Genomic DNA, 18,337 nt, shown 5'->3' on the forward strand with positions numbered 1-18,337 from the left:
GTGGTGCCCACTGGCCTGACCAGGCTGGCACACTCCAGACTGATGCTTTATTACTTCCAAAATCTTGGTGAATTGAAGGAGTGTTTCTTCAGCTCGTGCTGCCTGAAGTTGTGTTTCTGGGTGGTGTCACACAGGATTCTCCCCACAGCAATGGTTGCCCAACCCATCAGTGCTGAACACTTAAAATAGGATGTCTGCTCACTCTTATTTTAGTGCCTGTTTCTTGCCTCTTCAGGAATTCAAAATTGTCACACCTCTCTGTACACTCTGGGCCTGTTCTCTCCTTGTCTTCCCCCCCTTCTCTGAGCTACACTTTGTGATTCCTCTCCATGGCTGTACTTTCTGGAACCTAGAAATAAATTGATCTGAGACATTGCAAATATAAAATGCCCCCACTCTCCCTGTGGTTGGAGCGTGACCATCTGTGTGCCCACCCTGTGCCACCTGCCTCCCCACAGGCTGTCTGTGCAGGCGTGGCACCATATGCAGCCTCCTGGGGAACTGGTGTTACCCCAGGGGGTGTCCTGGGTGTCACAGCTTCCCACAGCACCCCAATCCCATGGGGTGCAGAAGCTGGGTCCCGCAGGGGTCGCGCAGGGAGAGGAGAAGCCAAAACTCCCCCTCGTTGACTCCTCAGCCTGAGAACAGCTTGAAATCCAAACTCTGTTTTACTTTTGCAGGGTAACTGTCATTCCCTCACCCCACCTCAGCCAGTTTTATCTTCCTCCAGCAGCCCCATCCCTGCAGGCAGGAGAGGGAAGCAGGCAGGAAAGACAAGACTCCCATCTGCAGGAGCTCGAGCTGTGTGTGAGCCCCACACCCCGGGCTGACAGGGCAGGGAGCATTTCACTGCCCCTGTGGCCTGCTTATATTTGCTTTTTATTGATTTTCATGAGGGAAAATGAGTGGAAACTCCAGACATATCCTAGGGGACTAAAAGAGAAAAGAAATAAGACTGAAGGCAACATGGCAATGCAGAAGTTGGCACCCAGAAGGGCAGCTCCTGCCCCAGAGCTGGTGGCCGTGCTCTTGAGGCAGCATCCCTGTGGATCCCGGGGTCTGCAGGGGACCTGGGGACAAATCCTCTTGTGCAGCCAAAGCAGAGGGGCTGGGGACTGTCACTCCAGCCCCATCCAGGAGCTCCTGCAGCCCCAAGAGGGGAGAGAAGTGTCTCACAAAGGTGGGGATCAGCAAGAGACCGTACAGAAAGGAGGCTATAATTGAATAGGCTTGATTAATTTATTTCAGGAAGCGTCAGCTGGGAAGCAGATGGGTGAAGCTGAGGCGTAATTTACTGGAGCTGTGAAAAAGCTTTTGATCTAGTGCCCTGTTAGAGGCTGGGTAGGAGGTCACCAGGTACCACAGAGCATCCCAGAGTCAGCTGATGGTGGGCTGGGACCAGAGGACATCTGCCAGAGGATTCCTCCTGGAGTGGGAGCAGCACACGTCCTTCTCTAGTGCTTTGACCTGTTGGAGTGAGCCCAGAGGAGGCACCAGGGTGATCAGAGGGATGGAGCAGCTCTGCTGGCAGAATTGGGATTGTTCAGCCTGGAGAAGAGAAGCTTTGGGGTGACCTAATGGTGGCCTTCCAGTTCGTGAAAGAGCCTACAAGGAAGATGAGGAGGGACTTTGGACAAGGGTCTGGAGTGACAGGACAAGGGGGAATGGCTTCCCACTTAAATTTAGGTTTAGATTAGATATTAGTAAGAAATTATTGTTTGTGAGGGTGCTGAGGCCCTGGCACAGGGTGCCCAGAGAAGCTGTGGCTGCCCCTGGATCCCTGGCAGTGCCCAAGGCCAGGCTGGACACTGGGGCTTGGAGCAACCTGGGATAGTGAAAGGTGTCCCTGCCCATGGCAGAGCGGTGGAATGGGATGAGCTTTAAAGTCCTTTCCAAACCATTCTATGATTCATGAGCCTCTGAGGAGAGATCCTGGGGCTTCCCTTGCCCTCTTCCAGACACTTGGTGTGGCAGGGGAAGGGTTGAGTCCTTGGACCCTGCCCGCCCTGCCTGTGTCCCCACCAGTGTCACCAGCAATGTGTCCCCACTCTCCACCCACAGCACAGGTCTGAAGGGACGGGGATGGGGGTGTGGGAGCTTTAATTTCCAGAAGCAGCAAAGATGAAAGATTTGAAAGATAAATGTTTGCTTGTATATGGTTAAAACCCTGCTTAAAATGCCTCTGTTTTCACCAGCTCTCATTCTAATCCCCCCTGGTGCTGTTACTGTGAAGGGAGATGAATAATTCATGGCCGGAGAATGCCTCACTGGGCCTAATCACCACTTTAATTGGAGGTTTAGATCAGAGGCAGCTAATAGCTGCTACAGCGGGGACTCCGTGTATTGTTGACAGTGAGATCCTTGAGTGCCTTATCGTTGGCCTGTTCCGATCCTCCCGGGACACCGCGGCACAGAACAGCACCGAGCTACCCAGATACCGAAGGACACAGAGCACGGGGCCAATTAAATTGATCTGGGAAGAGCTGACAACTTTTTTAAACAGAGGAGAACGGGTGAAAGAAGAACGGTGTCACCCCCTCCTGCCTGCAGCCCTGCGACACCGCGGGCGAGGTGCCAGCATCGCTTAACATCCAGGAGCCTGCAAATTGGAGGGATGGAGAGGGGAAGGAGCAGGGATTTCTCCCCAGTTTCCCCTCAGGATTATGGCTGGGGACGAAAGGAAGCCAGTGCAGAGTGCTGACCCCCTTCTGATCACCCCAGCTGTGGCAGGACCTCTGGGGCCGTTCCTTTGGGGATGGGCCCAGATTTCTGCTGACCTGTTGGAGTTGGCACAGGGTGTATTTTGACACGGTGGGTGGGCCTGGGAAGCTCTAGTCATTGTTTTTGCACAAATTCTATGAATCCTGTCAGGTTTGTGGAGCTCTAATCAATGGTAGGAGCTTTTTCAGCCTTTACAGATGTTGATTTCAAAGTTTGTCGTTTTCCCTAAATACCAGAAAAGCTTCTCCAGACAGAAACATAAGGAAGCAGCTCTCCACCAGGGACTTGTTTTACATGCTGGTTTTATTTTAGCCCAGTAGGAGAGGCATTGGTGGGGCTGTGTTAGTAGCTGTGATCTGAAACACTGTGGGGAACACGTCACCTCCTCTGTGCCTTCAGATGTGCCAGCGCTGTGCTGATCTTTGGCGTCTCATTCCCAAGGGCTGGGAGCAGCAGTGGGCACTAATCCTGGAGTCCTGCTGCCCATGAGTCACTGCCCATTTCCATGTTGAGGTCTGCAGCTTGCATCCAGGGAAGAAGCATCTTCTGGGAAGGCATCAAGCTGATCTTGATTTGAAAAATTCCATCTGTGAGAGCCCTTGGCAGTTCCTTGCATTGGTTTCTGCTCCCTCCCTGAGCTTTCCAGGACTGACTTTGTGGTGCCTGCCCACAAATGTGCCACGTCTTGTGGGCAGATTGGAGTCTGTTCACACACGGTGTTTCTCACCCTGGAGAAACCGTTCCCACAGAGGTTTAGAAGGTGGCTCCAGCAACCTTCCATGCGACACTGAGGGTGTTTTCCATGACTTGTTATTTGCTTTGAGGCCTCTTGGAGCCTCCCATGGCAGGTGCAAGATTGTTTGTAACACATATGGTGTGATTTTTAGGGTTGGCCTGTGCAGAGCCAGGAGCTGGACTTGATGATCCTTGTGGGATCCAACTTCTGTGATTCTCTGGTTCCATAAATACCTTGACACGGTAGCTCAGGGCACTTCTGGCTCGTGGCTCCTTCCTTCCCCTGCTGCAACCCTCTGTCTCTGAGTCCTGGCAGTGTCTGGCCTGGAGGTGGGAGCAGCCCAGGGGTGCTGGTGGTGAGGGGAGGACCTGGCTGTGCTGGCTGACCGGAATGCCAGAGGCAGTTTGGAGCGGAGCAGACACGGATCACGGAGCTGCCACGTCGCTTTGTGTTTATTTCCAGCCAGATTTGCTAATTGTTCGGGTAGTTTCGCTGCAATAAAATCTCACTCCCTCATAGCCCATCTGCTCTTGGCTGATCCTGCAGGGATGCCATAAATCTGGGCTACGACGACATATCCATTTCCATGGCAACTGACCAGTGTAGCAGACAAAATCATGATGTCACGGATAGCAGATCTCCAGGGCTTCAACGGGAGGATGAGAGCAGGACAGGGAAAATGCCACTTGAACCCAAATGCCTGAAATACAAGTGACAAGAGGAAGACAGGGCTGAGCTCCAGGTCCTGCACTCCCTGCTCTAGAGAATTCCCAGTGTCAAGGTGATCCTGGAAGACCTGGAAAGCATCAACTAGAGGCACTCCAGGGGAAAAGAATTGATCATCCTTTAAGATAAAGAGCACAGTTACCGACTTAGAGAATCACAGAATGGTTTGGTTTGGAAGGGATCTTAAAGCTCATCTTGTTCCATCCCCCCTGCCCTGGGCAGGGACAGCTTCCACTATCCCAGGCTGCTCCAAGCCCCAATGTCCAGCCTGGCCTTGGGCACTGCCAGGGATCCAGGGGCAGCCACAGCTGCTCTGGGCACCCTGTGCCAGGGCCTGCCCACCCTCCCAGGGAGGGATTTCTCCCTGATATCCCATCTCTCCCTGCCCTCTGGCAGTGGGAAGCCATTCCCCTTGTCCTGTCACTCCAGGCCCTTGTGAAAAGTCTTTCTGCAATTGAAACTCAGTCCTGTCCAGACCTGCTGAGCCACAGATTGCTGTGAGCTGCTGTCCCTCTCCCTGCTCCCAGGGGATAAAGGTCACAGGCTCCATTCTGCCACAGGAGCCATCTCATGCCATCAAGGTGCTGAGCGAGGCCTGCTGAGGCAGCAGCTGCCCATCCCACAGGTCACAGGAACACAGCTGCCCTCTCTGCTGAGCTTTCAGGTGCTCCCCAGGAAGAACAGGCACTAAACCAGGAATGCTGCAGGTCGGGGAGCTCTGGGTCACAGACCTAGCTTGCAGCTCAGTTGTGGTAGTTGTGACAGTGTCAGCTCCTTGGCTTTGAAATTGAAACCTGTGGAAGAACAGGGTGGTTTTGATCCCTGCTTTTCTCCTGTGATGTTTTGTCTCCAGTGTATTGATGTTTCCTAAAACTGAGATAATCCCTGGCAATTCTCAGCTGTTAAGCCTTTGCCTCCCCTGTCAGGTGCAGGCTGCAGAGGAGCAATCGCTGTGCTCTCGCTTTTCACAGCTTTGTGTAGGTTTTGTGGTGCCTTTTTAAAAAAAAAAAAAAGAAACAGCTTCATTCCTGAGCTCTGAAGCTGTACAGATGTCTTCAAAGAGTGGCCAGGAGAGACTGTTCGGGGCTGAGACACGTTTGTGTTCAGAGGCATTCCCAGCACTGCCTGCTCAGCCAACGGCAGCACCTCCCTGACACTTCCATGCAGGCACACAGTGGGATCGATGCCTTCCTGAAGGACACCCCGCGCTAGGAGGTTCTTCAGTGCCAGCACAGCCCACAGATGCCACTGACAGACGAGCAGCTGCTCTTTTGCATCCCTGATTTTGTGGTTTCCCAGAGTCTGGGCACCGTTTCCATGCTGTTCTCCTCCGCAGGTTCTGTGGGCACCCCGCTCCCCGGCGTGGAGGTGCGCATTGCCGGCGAGACCCTGAGGGACGGGGCTTGTTCCTACACCATCCACGCTCAGGGGGATGAAAACAGCACACAGGTACTGCTCAGCTGTCTTCTCTGCTGCTTCCCTTTGGAAAGGTCTTCGTTCAGGGAAAGTTCTCTCCTTCCCAGCCCTCTGAAACCCTGAGGACTGAGGCTTGTGCTGCTCTAATTCCCAGGAGCTCTGTATCACTGAGTCTCTTGTACTGTTTTTGTGGGTTCCTATAGCCGTGGTACTTTAAGGACTGTACAAGTGCTGTCCATACAATCATGGAATGGTTTGTGCTGGAAGGGACCTTAAGGCTCATCCAGTGCCACCTCCTGCCGTGGGCAGCAACACCTTCCACTGTCCCAGGTTGCTCCAAGCCCCGTCCAACCTGGCCTTGGACACTTCCAGGGATCCAGGGGCAGCCACAGCTTGTCTGGGCACCCTGTGCCAAGGCCTCCCCACCTTCACAGGGAAGAATTCCGTCCCAATATCCAATCTAAACCTACTCTATTTCATTCTGAAGACCAGGTCTAGTGGAAGATCCCTGCCCATGGAACAAGGTGAGCTTTAAGGTCCCTCCCAACCCAACCTTCACTCACTGCCCTGGGAAATGGCTTCTCATCCAGCCACCTACTACTGAGGGCTTGGAAGGAGCTTCCTGGGCTGTGCCAGAGACACTGCTGGTGTGAGCACTGCTGAGAGGCTCAAAAAAACCTTTTTTTTGTCTAAATTATCTGGTGGCAGGTGGAGGAGCCAGCGGGACCGTGGGCAGCCCCATGGGTGGGTTGTGCTTGGGATGTGTTCTGAAGCTGTAAGAGCTGGATCCACCCCAGACCTTTAAAACAGCCCAGGGGACAGCTGAGAGGGACCACGATTGTGGCTTCTATTAAAAAAACCCTCTTTGCTGCTCCTTACTCTGTGTCACTGCTGTGGCGTGGCCGAGCAGTGGGCAAAGCAGGAGACTCCCCATGTCCTGTTCTTGTCACTTCCCAGATGAGTGTTATGTTTCACAGGTTTGTCCTCTGATCCCAGAGTTTGTTCTTGGCCTTTTTTTCCCACTTGTGTGGAACTGAGACATGAAATATAACGTGTCCCTTTTAATAATGATCCTATAATGCTTTTTTCCCCTCAGGGATCCCTGGGCGCTTTACAAATTAGGTCTCAGACACGAGAATCCCCAAAGTGCAGCTCCTTCCAGGATGAAATGTGGATGTTGTTCTACTGAATTATGAGAGGAAAAAATATGGAATGTTATTTTTTCTGCTCAGTACTCCTTCCCCTTCCTTCTCATTGCACTGAGTGACCGGAGAAGGGGAGCCCAGATGATCTGTGTCTGGTGCTGGGAGCCCAGCACCTCCTCAGGGCTTCACAGAGCTGGAGTTCACATAACTCTTCTCTTTGCTCTGGCTTCAGGCTGCTTGGGTTTATTTTGGGGGAGAGGAATTGCCCTTTATCCTGGTGATTTCTCACAGGCACCCTGCAGCCCCCAGTGTGGGTGGCTGAGGTCCATACCCACGGCTCACAAATCTTCCAGGAGCTCCCACCAGTGCTGCCGTTGGCTCCCTGCCCCTTGCTGATGGTTGCTTTCCGTCAGGCTCTCCCTCGGGGACCTTTTGGATGTTCTGGTGAATTCTCAAGTCATCAGCCGGGGAGGGTGTGGAGAGGTGGTAATTTGCCTCTGGGCATTGGCTCATGGGTTGGTCCCTCTCTGAAAAGCTGTCCCCATCTCACCCACCATTCCTCTCTGCCCAGCCTAACTGGCAGTTCCTTCAGGCTGGAGGGAGAGCAATGGTCCCATCTGTTTGGGCCACTCTAGGAGAGAGTGGCTGGTGGGTACCTCCAGGACATCCACAACGTTTCCAGGAGCAGAGCAGAGCCAGCTGCCTCTGTCCCTGGGACTGTCACAAGGTGGGAAAAACAGTCCCTGCTCCCAGCGTGTGTTGGCACAGACGGATGCATGGAGGTGCCAGGAGTTTGGGTTTTATATGCCCTGGGCATGGAGTGTGACTTTCCCTGGCGTGACCACACGGGCAGGCAGGTGGCAGCCGTGGTGACAACACCTCTGCTCCCAGGGATGCTGGAATTCCAGTGCCTCACACCTGCGGTCCCAGGCAGAGCCTCACCTGCTCAGTGCCTGCCCCAGACGCTGCTGCTGGCGCTGTGTGCATCATGCTTGGTTAATAATTCATGTCAGGAGAGACAGCGTCAGTGGAATTTATTTAAAACAAGGCGGATCTGACAGTCCGAGCGCTCATCACGCTCCAGCGGTCCGAGAAAGGCCTGGCTTTGTTTAAATCAGCTCCTCCACGGCAGAGGGGCTGTCCCAGGGATGGGAAGAGCTGCTTGGTGTCACCTGCCTGTGCCACATGGCCTTTTCCTTGCATCCTCCTTCCTTGTCTCCCTTGCAGGAGGGCTCTGAACCTTACAGTGGCTGAGGGCTGGAGGAGACTGAGGGGCGACCTCAGGGGTCTTCAACGTCCTCGTGAGGGGCAGCAGAAGGGCAGGTATCAATCTCTTCCCTCTGCTGACCTGTGACAGGACCCAGGGAACGGCCACAGTTGGACAAGGGGAGGTTTAGGTTGGAGATCAGGAAAAGGTTTTTCCCCCAGAGGGTGCTGGGCACTGCCCAGGCTCCCCAGGGAATGGGCACAGCCCCGAGGCTGCCAGAGCTCCAGGAGCATCTGGGCAGCGCTGCCAGGGATGCCCAGGGTGGGGTTGTTGGGGTGTCTGTGCAGGGCCAGGGGTTGGATTGATGATCCTGTGAGTCCCTTCCAGCCCAGGATATTCTGTGATTCCATGATTCAGGCACCATGGGGCTGATCCAGGGGGATGCTGAGCACCCCGGCAGGAGCTGGGCTCTGAGCCATCTCTCCTGCCCGGGCTCCTGTGAGCAGGTGATCTCTGTGCCAGGGCTGAGGCACTGTCAGGGCAATCTGCGAGGCGTTCACACCTCGGCTGTGCCTGCAGAGCCCTCCTGACATCGAGCAGAGAGCGCTGCCTTTGCCAAGGGAATTGTCTGCGTAGCCTCGCAAGGTCAGCGCCTTCCCCACTCGCGTTGGGCTGAGTTCTGCCTCCTGCTCCCGGCACAGCAGGCGTTCTCCGAGCTGTTCCTTCCCCACTAACCCCGTCTCTCCCGTTAGGCTGGGGCATCGCTCCCTTTCCTTTCGTGCCGGCGCCCTTTGGACACGTGCGATCCAAACAGGAGCTGCGGCGGAGGAGGAGGAGGAGGAAGTGTGTGGGTGGCAGGAGCAGGGAGCTGGGGAGCGTTCCTGCTCTGCCATCCGGTAACTGCCTGAGCTTGCAGCAGGGGACTGCTGTAATTTGCAAAGCTGGTTCCTGGCACACCCTGAAGATCAATAATCTACTTAGCTGAAAGTTCGCTGGATCTCTCTTCTTCCCTGCATTTTCTCCCGTCCCTTGATTGGAGTGCTGGATTCCTTTCCCGCACGTGCTCCAGCCCTTCCGTCTCCTCACATCTCAGGAGCCCTGTGCTCCGTCCATCCCATTTGCTCAGGTTTCCAGCCGCTCTTGTGCTGCTTCCTCTGGGTGTTTTGCACCTTGCCGCTGGCTTGCGGAGCTGACACGGAGCCACGAGGCTCAGGCTGCCTGAGGCTGCACCGGGACTGCCAGCACCCAGACAAGGTGCTCCAGCCTGGCAGATCCACTCACTGCTCCGTCTGTTCAGCCGAGGATGCGCAGCAGCCTGGGGACGCCTGTAGCAGGCCGGCGTGGGCAGGAGGTGGCAGTCCCATGGCAGTCCCAGTGCCTGCCTGCCCTGCCGGTGCAGCAGTGCGGGGACACAGAGCTTGGCCCCCGCAGGGATGCTGTCCTGGGAGTGCTGGTGGGAATGCTTCTCCTCCCACACCTCCCTGGGGAGCAGAGGTGTGGAAGTGGGTGTCAGGGACAGCACAGCTTTGCCTGCTTGGAGTCATCCCACATCTTGCTCCAGGAGCCACTGGCATCCGAAGCAGTTCCTCAGCTTTCCCCCTTCCTCAGGCAGCTGCCTGCTGAGCCTGTCTGACCGTTCAGCCTCAGTAATCCTTACCCACAGCCCCAAGTGCTTCCTCCCCTGGGGTTTTTTCCCCTGAATTTTTGGCAGCTCTCCCCGTGGCTGTGGCGCCCAGGAAAGGGTTACAGCTCTCCAGCTCTGAACGTTTCAGTTTGCTTTGTTCAGTGCAATGCATATTTCATACGCTCAGCTTCCCAGCTGGCAGAGGCCTGGAAACCCTGCAAGCTGTCGGGTATTGTCTCTTTCCGTCTTTGCTTGTTTGTTTGTTGGGTTTTTTGGGTTGTCATTTTTGTTGGATTTCTCTTTTTTTTTTTTCATCTTTCCCAAATTGCTCTCTCTCACGAAAGCCCAACCCTCGTGCTGACAATGGGGGGCTATCAATAGCTAAATGGCTTCACAGCTGTAGCCAAGGCAGGGCTGTAGCCAGGGCTTTTATGGCGAGCAATTGCCTCGTGCAGAGGCTGCAGAGGGAGCGTGGGGACGGATGGCTTGCAGGAGCTGGCAGCAGGAGGATGCTGTGCCGTGGGCTTCCCCCCCTTCCAAAGGTTGTAATTATCTCGTTGTTTATCCATATGCAAGCTGTCGTCCTGGACGGGAACCGGCTCGGCTGTGGCCATCCCTCCCCGAAGCCACCAGCATCTCTGTCCCCTCCTCCCTGTGCCCCCCATGTCTGTGCCATCTGCTCACAGCTTGCTGCTGGTTGCCAGCACCTCGGCGGGGCTGGGGGCAGCTGGCACTGTCACCCGTGGTTGTGACTGCAGCTCTTGGCCGTTGATGTCCCTGTGGAGGAGACCAGGAGCAGCTCCACCTCGCTTGTGTTCATCCCAGATCTCTGGAGGACCCGTGGGGAGGTGCCCAGGGAGCTGCCAGGGTCGTCTTGGAGGAGTGGGCACCCCTGTGGCTGCTGCCCGTGGGAGGTGTGGGTCTGGGTACTTGGCACGTGTTTCCCTGTGGGATTCTCCTCATCCAGCCAGTTATTCCATGACATGTGGTGTGACTGTACCTGGCTCTTCTCTGGAGGCCAGAGATGGGCACGTGCCAGCCGTGCCTGGTGTTCCTGAGAATGGCCAGGTACAGCCAAGATGTGATTGCCTGGCCCAGGGAGTCCTGTCTCTGGCTGTCCCAGAGGAACAACCAACGGAACACTTGAGTTGTTCCTTTCCTATCCCAACCAGAGCTCAGCCTAGGCCCGTTCATTCTTTGTCCTCAGTGCTCCTGCACTTCCAGAACAGCTCTCCTTCAGTTCTCTGCAGGTTTTCTTGTCCCTGTTCCACCCCATCCTCATGTATTGGTACCTCGATGGTGGACTTTACCTCCAGCATCCCCATTCCATCTCTCACGAGCAGCTTTTCCTCAGCTCCCTGATCTCTTCCATCAGGCAGTGTGGGCAGTGTGTTGTTGAAGGCAGTCTGGATTAGATCTGCAGCTTTTCTTTATCTACAACCCCAACCCTTGGGATTTCTGGCACGATCCACCTTTGGTGAAAACACTCTGCATTTATTCCCATTTTCCATTTGCCTCGGCTTCTTCCAAAACCTGCTTCCAAAGCCCTCGCAGTGCTGGACACTGCACTTGTGTCTGTTCCAATTACCATTTTTGTTTCCCCATATTTCTCTCATCTCCTCAGGATCCTGTTTTGTGTCCTGCCCAAGTAATTCAAGAGTCTCCACTTTGTTGCCCAGGCTGCTTTTGTCCTTACTCAACCTGGGCATTGATTCCATTCTCAGATGTATTTATATCTCCTTCCTTCTTTCTGTCTGCCCTCTGATTATTTTTTTTTATTTGTGGCCATCGCTCTATTTATTTCTTCCTGGTAGTAGAAGTGGAGGCAGAGGTTGCAGTAGCATCACATCCCCTTGTTTCTCAGCTGAAAACTCTTCCATCACAGGGACAGCCTCGATCCCAGGAGAGCATTTCCTTGCACATGGAAGTTGAGTCCATCTGTCAAGAAGAAGTCTCTTTCCACAAGTGTTTCCTTTGAGCTCACCTTTGTCACAGCACCCCCTCAGGGTCTCTGTTAATCTCTTCATTGTTGTTTTATTCTTCCATAGAATCCCAGACTGGTTTGGGTTGGAAGGATGGAGCTTACCTCATTCCATGGGCAGAGACACCTTCCACTAGAATATTGCTCTTTGTAGCTGAGGGAAGATTTGGGATGTTTGTGGAAGAGCCCTGGACGTGGTGGGGAGGTGCTGAAGGAAGAGGAGCAGTCTCTGTCCCAGAGCTCTTGCAGCCAAGGGGAGCAGGGGCTGGCTCAGCATGGGAAGCAATTAGAGGTTGTGGGGCAGCGTGTGTGCAGCCACAGCTCATCAGAGCCTCCCCACCACCACTTTTAGGGGAGGCTGATGGAAACCAAACCAAAGGTGGGCCACTAATTGAGTCCTTGCCTGGTTCTCTCCCTGCCCCGAGCCCGGAATCGGCGCGAGGGCACATCAGGAGCCTTCCCCTAACGAGGAGGGCCGGGGGAGTGGGAAGATGTGCTGACATCTCACCTCATTTATTATCCCGAGAAGCCTGTGAACGACAGGGATGAGAGCAGCAGCGTGGAGAGCTGTTGGCATCTCTGCAATAGTGTTACACATTTAATTTATGGTGTTAATATAGATCAAGAAGTTTTGTGTCCATGGAGCAATTGTGGGGAGGACTGACCTTTCCCAAACTTGGCTTGTTTTCTGTTGTGCTTTTGGGATCATCTGGAGCTAATCAGGCTGGTAACTTAAAAAAATCAGTATTGCCTAAAAATATAGACAATCACTTTTGTTTTCTGTGGAGCAACGTTTGCTGTAAGTAGAGGGTTGGGTTGCTTGAAAATAAGTTTCAGTGTTCCAGCTCCACTGTGCACCAGCCTTGCTTTTAAATTTATAACTCTCCAAAATGAAAAGTAAATGGATTGTGTTATTCCCAGCCCTTTTATAAAAGTTAACATTGCAAAAACAGATGTGAAATGTGGCCTCGCAGATTACAGCCTGAGCTTGGGGTTTTTAGGTTGGGGTTTTATTTTTTCCTTACTCTCTCTGTGCTGTGTCCCCGAGGAGCAGAAATCTGCCTTTTTCCAGCAGGAGGAAAATTGTTCTGTGTCTAAATTGCCTCCTGCCAGGCTTGTGTGGATGCTGCAGGACACAGAGCTCCGAGGAACGATAATGCCTTTACAAAAACAGGCAACTTAGCAGGGAATTTTTAATTAGGAATGTGCAGGAAAGTTCAGACTGCCTGGGAATTTGGTAATGCTCTAACAAACCTCACAGTCCTAGGACATCCATTCCAGTATGGCCCTGGGAGACAGTGATTGAAGGCGCTGGCAAGCAGATTATTGTCTCCAGCTTCCTTTAGGAGGCAGGTGAGCATGTCCTCACCTCCCACACCAGATCTGGATGTGGTGTGAGCTGGAAAAGCAGAGTCTGGGCCAAGCCTGGAGCTGCCCTGCTCTCTCCAGGTCAGCAGGGGCTGAGCTGTTGGATGCTGCGTTCAGGCTGGAGCAAAGGAGGCTCAGGGGGGACCTTGTGGCTCTGCACAAGTCCCTGACAGGAGGGGGCAGCCGGGGGGGTCGGGCTCTGCTGGCAGGGAACAGGGACAGGAGGAGAGGGAACGGCCTCAGACTGGGCCAGGGCAGGCTCAGGGTGGACAGCAGCAGGAATTTCCCCATGGAAAGGGAGCTCAGGCCTTGGAAGTGCCCAGGGAGGTTTGGAGTGCCCACCCCTGGAGGTGTCCCAGGAAGGCCTGGAGGTGGCACTCAGTGCTCTGGGCTGGGGACGAGGTGGGGATGGGGCACAGGTTGGGCTCAATGATCCTGGAGGTCTTTTCCAACCTCAGTGATCCTGGGATTCTGGGACAAGGCTCTGGGCCACCAAAGCCTTGAAGGGGTGATTGAGGGGACAGGGAGGTGTCTGGAGGTGCTGGTGGCAGTTAAGCTCCAGCAGAGGAGTGAGGAGCCTGGCAGGGCATCTGTGCTCCACAGCCTGACCTTGGATCAGCCCAAGCTGGATCAGTCCTTCAGGCTTTGTATCATTTCTGTGCTCTGGGATGTTAAAAAAGCCCAACAAACACCAGGAAAAAGTTCTTTCTCTGGCAGAAGAGCTAAAAGGGCTCCGTCACTTCCATAAACCTCACATATATAAATTATTGTCTTCTATTAGTCACTTAAGGGCTCAGTTGCTTAATTATTTTGATCACAGTAATCATTTATTTACAAGGTGGGGAAAAATGCCAAGCACTTCCAAGCTGAGCAGCACAGCAGGAGGAGGTAGGGCTGCAGAAGCATTTCTTTCCTTCCCACAAGTCGAAATGCTTTTGCTTCATGGAGTTGTAAGGTCCCTTTTTAAGGTCCCTGCTAAGAGGTGATGCTCTGACCCACAGCCTTTGGTGCTCACCCAGGAAAGAAATTCAGCAAAGCCAAGTGCAGGTCCCTGTGCAGGAGAAGGCTCCAGGGAGACCTCAGAGCCCCTTTCAGGGCCTAGGGGGGCTCCAGGAGAGCTGGAGAGGGACTGGGGACAAGGGATAGAGGGACAGGACACAGGGAATGGCTTTAAACTGAAATGGGGTAGGCTTAGATGGGATATTGGGAAGGAATTCCTGGCTGGGAGGGTGGGGAGGCCCTGGCACAGGATGCCCAGAGCAGCTGTGGCTGCCCCTGGATCCCTGGCAGTGCCCAAGGCCAGGTTGGACATTGGGACTTGGAGCAGCCTGGGACAGTGGAAGGTGTCCCTGCCCATGGCAGGGGGTGGGACTGGATAAATTTTGAAGTCCTTCTAAGCCAAACACTTCCATGACTCTGTGAGTATTTTGGGGAGTGAAGGGGGAAGGAGGCATCTGGTAGAAGTTAAATGGGTCCCTCTAAAACCTGCTGTTTGCAGCCTGAAGGTATTTGGGTTTTCTCCTAAAAGTCTGCCTTCCTCCCAGTCCCCAGCCCAAGAACACGCTCCCACCTCCTCAACCCTCACCTTCCAGCTTCCCCTCTGTGTCTGCCACATGTTTCTGCTTAGGAGTCCTCTGTGCCCTCCCTGCTTCCCAGAGAAGGACACGCCGCTCTGAGCCTTCCCTGATTCCATTAGAGTCCATTAGGAGCTCCTGTGCCGCAGCTCCCGGCGGAGCGCGGGGCAGAGACCGCAGGAAAACAAACGGCCCCTTTGAACAAATCCCAGGGCCCAGTGCCAGACGGGGATTCCCAGCTCTTTACAAACCACCCTCCCAATAAAGAGGTAAAATGGGAACGGGGCAAAATATGCGTTTTCTAATCACCCAGATTTAGGCCTTCAAAGGATTTATTACAACCTTTTATTTCCGTGCGTGGAAAATGGGATCTTATCTCGTGAGCCGGCTGGTCCAGCTCGACTGGGTTTAGAGCAGTGAGCTCTCAGACAACCTTCAGGGCCACGCTGTGCCTGGGTGTTAAACTTGCTGGAATGCATTAAAATATGGCTCTGGGAGAGGGGGAGATCCGTGCACTCAGCAATGTGATGCTTCCAGCAGCTGCTTGTGCTGTGAGCCGTGCGAGAACGACGGGAGCCGCCAGGATTGGAGGGAGGGAGGAAGGAAACAACCACCCCAGCCGTGTGCTGCCATCCCCGCTCCCAGAGCCAGGCAGCCTGGTGTACCTGGGATTGTAGAGGGATCAGACACGAGGGGTTGGAGGAGATAAGTGCCATGAACCTTGAATTTTAATTGCTGCTGTTGGGGAGCTGGCACCGGGGCGGTTTGTGCCCCTGTGCCACGCTGGGGAGCAGTGCCGGTGACATTCCGAGTGCAGCAAGCACAATCCTATTAAGATAACGTCACGGCCTCTCTGTTTTACTGTTTGCAAGCCAGCCATAACATCATTAAATTACACAACAGGGAGGTGCCTGCTGCCAAGGGGCTCTGCTCGAGATAAGATGTGGGTTGAGCCGCTGCCAAAATTTGAGTTGATATGACAAGAAATTTGGAGTGGGTTCAAGGCTTGATTCACACCAGACATGGCAGTGGGCAGGTAAACACTGGGCAGGATTGATCCCTGGGGCTGTGCAGGTATCTGGCACCAGGGACTCCTGGGCAGGATGGGGCTGGAGGGGTTTGTAGCAGCCAGATTTACACCTCTTCTTGTGTTCAGCGCTGACAAGAAGCAGCCAGAGCCTGGCAGGATGTGTCGGTGAAGCTCAGGGAACTGTTTGCAGGTTCTTATCTCTGCCATCCCCTCCCCAGCCCTTCTGGGGAGTGGGAAGGAGCCTGAACACCAGGACACTGCTCAGGGAAGCTGCTTGTTTTGTGATGCCACAGCTGGACCAGCAGGAAAAGGAGTGAGAAGAAAGAGCTACATCATAAAACTCCACAGAGCCCCTAAGAGCCCTGAACCAGCCTTGCTGGTCCCTCTGTGTCACCCACCATGTCCCTGCTTGTCCATGGAGGCTTTGTGCATCTTGTGCCCTTTGTGCCCTTTTTTGTGCCTCTTTGTGCCCTTTTTTTGGATCCTTTGTGCCCTTGCTGCTGCAGGTGTGGAGTTTTGCTCCAGCCTCTCCCGGACCTCAGGTTTCTCCATGCTGGCCTGCTCAGGGATAGTCTGGACTTCAGGCTCCCTCTTTCAGACCCCTGGGGAGAACTCACCCAGCACCATCCTCACCTTGCCATCACTCAGCAAAATTCCTTTTTGCCATTAACAATCTTTCTTTCCTGCAGCATCTTCCAGGCAGGGAATTAATCCCCAGCCAGGGCTCTGGCAGCCTGGGCTGTGTGTGCAGAGATCCCCTCGTCACCTCATCCTCCAGGACAGGACATCAGGAAGAAATTACTTAAAAATGTTTTCTAAGTGTTTTCCATTAGGGAAGCTTTGTTTCCATCAGAGGCTGCAGAGAGCCTGCCCTGCCCTGGGACTGCCTGGCGCTCCAGCGCTGCTATTACAGCTTTCCCTCGTGGCCCTGTTTCTGGCACTGGTGATTTTCGGGGTCCCAGATGGATCCTGGCCATTGCAGCAGCTCAAGTACAAAGTGGCTGGGAAAGTGGCTTGGAATTCCCGTTACTGAGCTGTTCTCCATGGAGGGATGGAGCCGTGTGTTCAAGCACATCTCATCCCAGCAGTGGCTTTGCACACCTTGGTTGTGGATTTAAACTGACAGAGAATGGGGTGAGATGGAATATTGGGAATGAATTCCTGGCTGTCAGGGTGGGGAGGCCCTGGCCCAGGTTGTCCACAGAAGCTGTGGCTGCTCCTGGATCCCTGGAAGGGGTCAGAAAGGACCATCCCTTTCCCAAGGGTATTTCCTGCACGTTTGCATGTGTGACCTCTCTCCCAGCAGCTGGAAGGCATCACCTGGACTGTGGTTCCAGGATGGCAATCCTTGTTTTTTGTATAACACAGGTGCTCATTTCCAGTGCTTTGGAATATCAAAAGCACCTGGATGAGCCTTTCCACCTGAGGAAAGAGGTCCTGCAGGTGGGCAGGGCGTGGTGAGCTTGGCAAAGGCTGGAAGGGCCCGTGGTGTGGGTCCTGCGTGCCACCCTGCACGCTGCCTCCCTGGCACTGGGGGACAGGTGATGGGGACATGCCCTCACTGTGTGCCTGTCCTAGGTGACACCGGGCCTGGAGGGACAGGAGGGGGAGCTGCTGGTGAAGGGCCCGTCCGTGTTCCGCGAGTACTGGAACAGACCCAAGGACACCGCGGACGCCTTCACGCCCGACGGCTGGTTCAGAACAGGTACGGGAACGGCCCCCCAGCACCTGGCACAGGGGACAGCAGCTCCGGGTTGGTGCCCAGGGTTGGAGGGGGGTTGGAATTGGGGCTGGCAGCTGGGAGTGCTTCCAAACGCTGGCTCGGGAAGGGGCTTTGCCTGCGTTGGCCGTAGGGAGTCACCGAGTGGCGGGGGGTGTTTGGGGTCCTTTGCTCCTAAGCATAGAATAGCGCTGTGGAATGTTCTCCAGGGAATTTGGCTTGGCAGACAGGTGGGATTTGTCTCAATTTACACGGAATCATTAACTGCCAACTACAGCTCCCTGACAGGAGGGTGCAGCCAGGTGGGGGTTGGGATCTACTTCCAGTGATTTGAGGAAATGGCCTCAAGCTGTGCCTGGGGGGGGCTCAGGTTGGACATCAGGAGGAATTTCTTCATGGAAAGGGTTGTTCATGGGCAGGGGCTGCCTGGGGAGGTTTGGAGTCCTCATCCCTGGAGGTGTCCAAGGAATGCCTGGGTGTGGTGCTCAGTGCTCTGGGCTGGATTGATAAGGTGGGAATCAGTCTCAGGTTGGACTTTATGACCTTGGAGGTCTTTTCCAACCTCAGTGATCCTGGGATTCTCTGATTCCATGATATCCACAGCTCTTGATTTCCCCATTCCCCTCTTTACTGTGTGCTAGCAGTGCTGTGGTGGCAGGAGTCAGGCTGGATTTCTGATGCCTTCTGTGTAACCTGATTTATTGATGGTTCCTGAAGAAGCTGTGATTTATTCTAGTTGTTCTCCCGGAGCAGAGCTCACTCTGCCAGCGGTGTCACCGCGAGCCCCCAAGCCAGGCGGGTACCACGGGCTGGGACCGGAGCATCACCAGCCCTCACGTGGGGTGCAGGGCAATCAGCTTTAAAAATTTTTTTAGTCAACACTCCTGATGAATATTTCAGCTGCAAAGGAATAGCGTGCATTAATTATTGCAAAGAGATGTCTTTAGGAGAAAATGATTTTGAAATTCAGTTTAATTTCATTGTAATGCGCCGCAAACAGGAAGGGAGTATGTGTGTTTAATTGGCTCTCGGGGGTAAGGCCGGGAAGATGGCATGCCTTTGTCACAGGCCATTAGTGATACAGACTGC

The 18,337-nt window shown here is 54.2% G+C and overlaps 1 protein-coding gene across 2 annotated transcripts in view; it reads left to right on the forward strand.

Annotated features, from left to right (window-relative positions):
* The window catches only part of ACSF3 (acyl-CoA synthetase family member 3), a 51,050-nt gene that overhangs the window by 14,751 nt on the left and 17,962 nt on the right, over positions 1–18,337 (forward strand). The window contains exons 6-7 of one of the 2 annotated variants that reach the window (XM_082290340.1): positions 5,520–5,632; positions 17,107–17,233. The exons of the other annotated variant lie outside the window; for it this stretch is intronic. Coding sequence (XP_082146466.1) covers positions 5,520–5,632; positions 17,107–17,233 — 240 coding nt within the window. The remainder of the gene's footprint in view (positions 1–5,519; positions 5,633–17,106; positions 17,234–18,337) is intronic. 2 annotated transcript variants of the gene reach the window in all.

The sequence above is a fragment of the Coloeus monedula genome (assembly GCF_965178545.1).
Source record: "Coloeus monedula genome assembly, chromosome: 13".
Lineage (NCBI taxonomy): Eukaryota > Metazoa > Chordata > Aves > Passeriformes > Corvidae > Coloeus > Coloeus monedula.